This window comes from Atta colombica, unplaced genomic scaffold (genome assembly GCF_001594045.1).
Source record: "Atta colombica isolate Treedump-2 unplaced genomic scaffold, Acol1.0 scaffold277, whole genome shotgun sequence".
NCBI classification, from domain to species: Eukaryota; Metazoa; Arthropoda; class Insecta; order Hymenoptera; family Formicidae; genus Atta; species Atta colombica.
The window spans coordinates 1,621,389-1,622,328 of record NW_017259378.1 but is presented as its reverse complement, the minus strand read 5'-3'; the positions used below and the strand labels follow the sequence as shown (position 1 = coordinate 1,622,328).

The 940-nt window shown below is 31.3% G+C and overlaps 1 protein-coding gene across 1 annotated transcript in view; it reads right to left on the bottom strand.

The window, feature by feature from the left end:
• LOC108689827 (asialoglycoprotein receptor 2) overlaps positions 1-940 on the bottom strand; it is a 1,843-nt gene continuing 903 nt past the window's right edge. The window contains 2 exon segments of the mRNA XM_018196767.1: positions 1-160; positions 301-662. Coding sequence (XP_018052256.1) covers positions 1-160; positions 301-662 — 522 coding nt within the window.

Genomic DNA, 940 nt, shown 5'->3' with positions numbered 1-940 from the left:
CTAATCACTTTTATCAATTAGTAATCGTGCTGTCCTTTCGATCCTATTTGCTGATTCGTCTTCGATCGTCAATTCGCAAATATATTTTTGTCTTGAGCTGCAATCTTCACCTCTGTATGAATAAAGTTTCGACGATGCGTTGAAAGTTAACTTCAAACATCTACAATTTAAAATAATTTATAATTCAAATATTTAGTGTTGAGAATTAATTGTCATGCTAAGTAAAAACTTTAATATATATACGCTATTGATATTGTATTCTATTTATGTAAAAATGTTCTATTTAAGAGCGATACTAACCTGCCATCACCAATGACGGTCTGTTTAGTGTCTTGTTGAACCGGTCTAGCACTGTTGGCCCAAATCCATAAAAGTCCTGGATTTAAGCCACCTGTCCAGAAATTATTGCCTTTAAATTTGGAGTTTGACATTATACCCGCAATTACATCTTGGTTCTCTTCGACCGTGTTGAATTCAACCAAATGTCCACCCATACCACGGCAAAGACTACCCGATGATTTCCAGTCGAAATCACGATTACTGAAGTGGTAGCAGTTTTGACCCATTCTCGTGTAATTAGTAGGGCAAGGTTCTAAAAAAAACGATGACATAATAAACGAATAGATTAAAGCTGTATTAAGCTCTTCAGTGAAAAATGACAAGTGGAATCGACATCGAATCGACATCGAAATCATCAAATTGATGTTGAATCGACGTCAATTCGACATCGATTCCATTGTTATTTCTCACTGGATTGTAAAATAACAAATTTGTCTCTTTCTTTCTTATAACAATTAATTTCTTTTAAACGTTATAGAAAGAAAAAATATCTTGATTATCATCATATATTATATATTATATATTATATATCATATATTATATTGAAATGATTTTTTAAATCGATTTTTTTATATTGAAGAAATTTTACCTTTCATTTTAT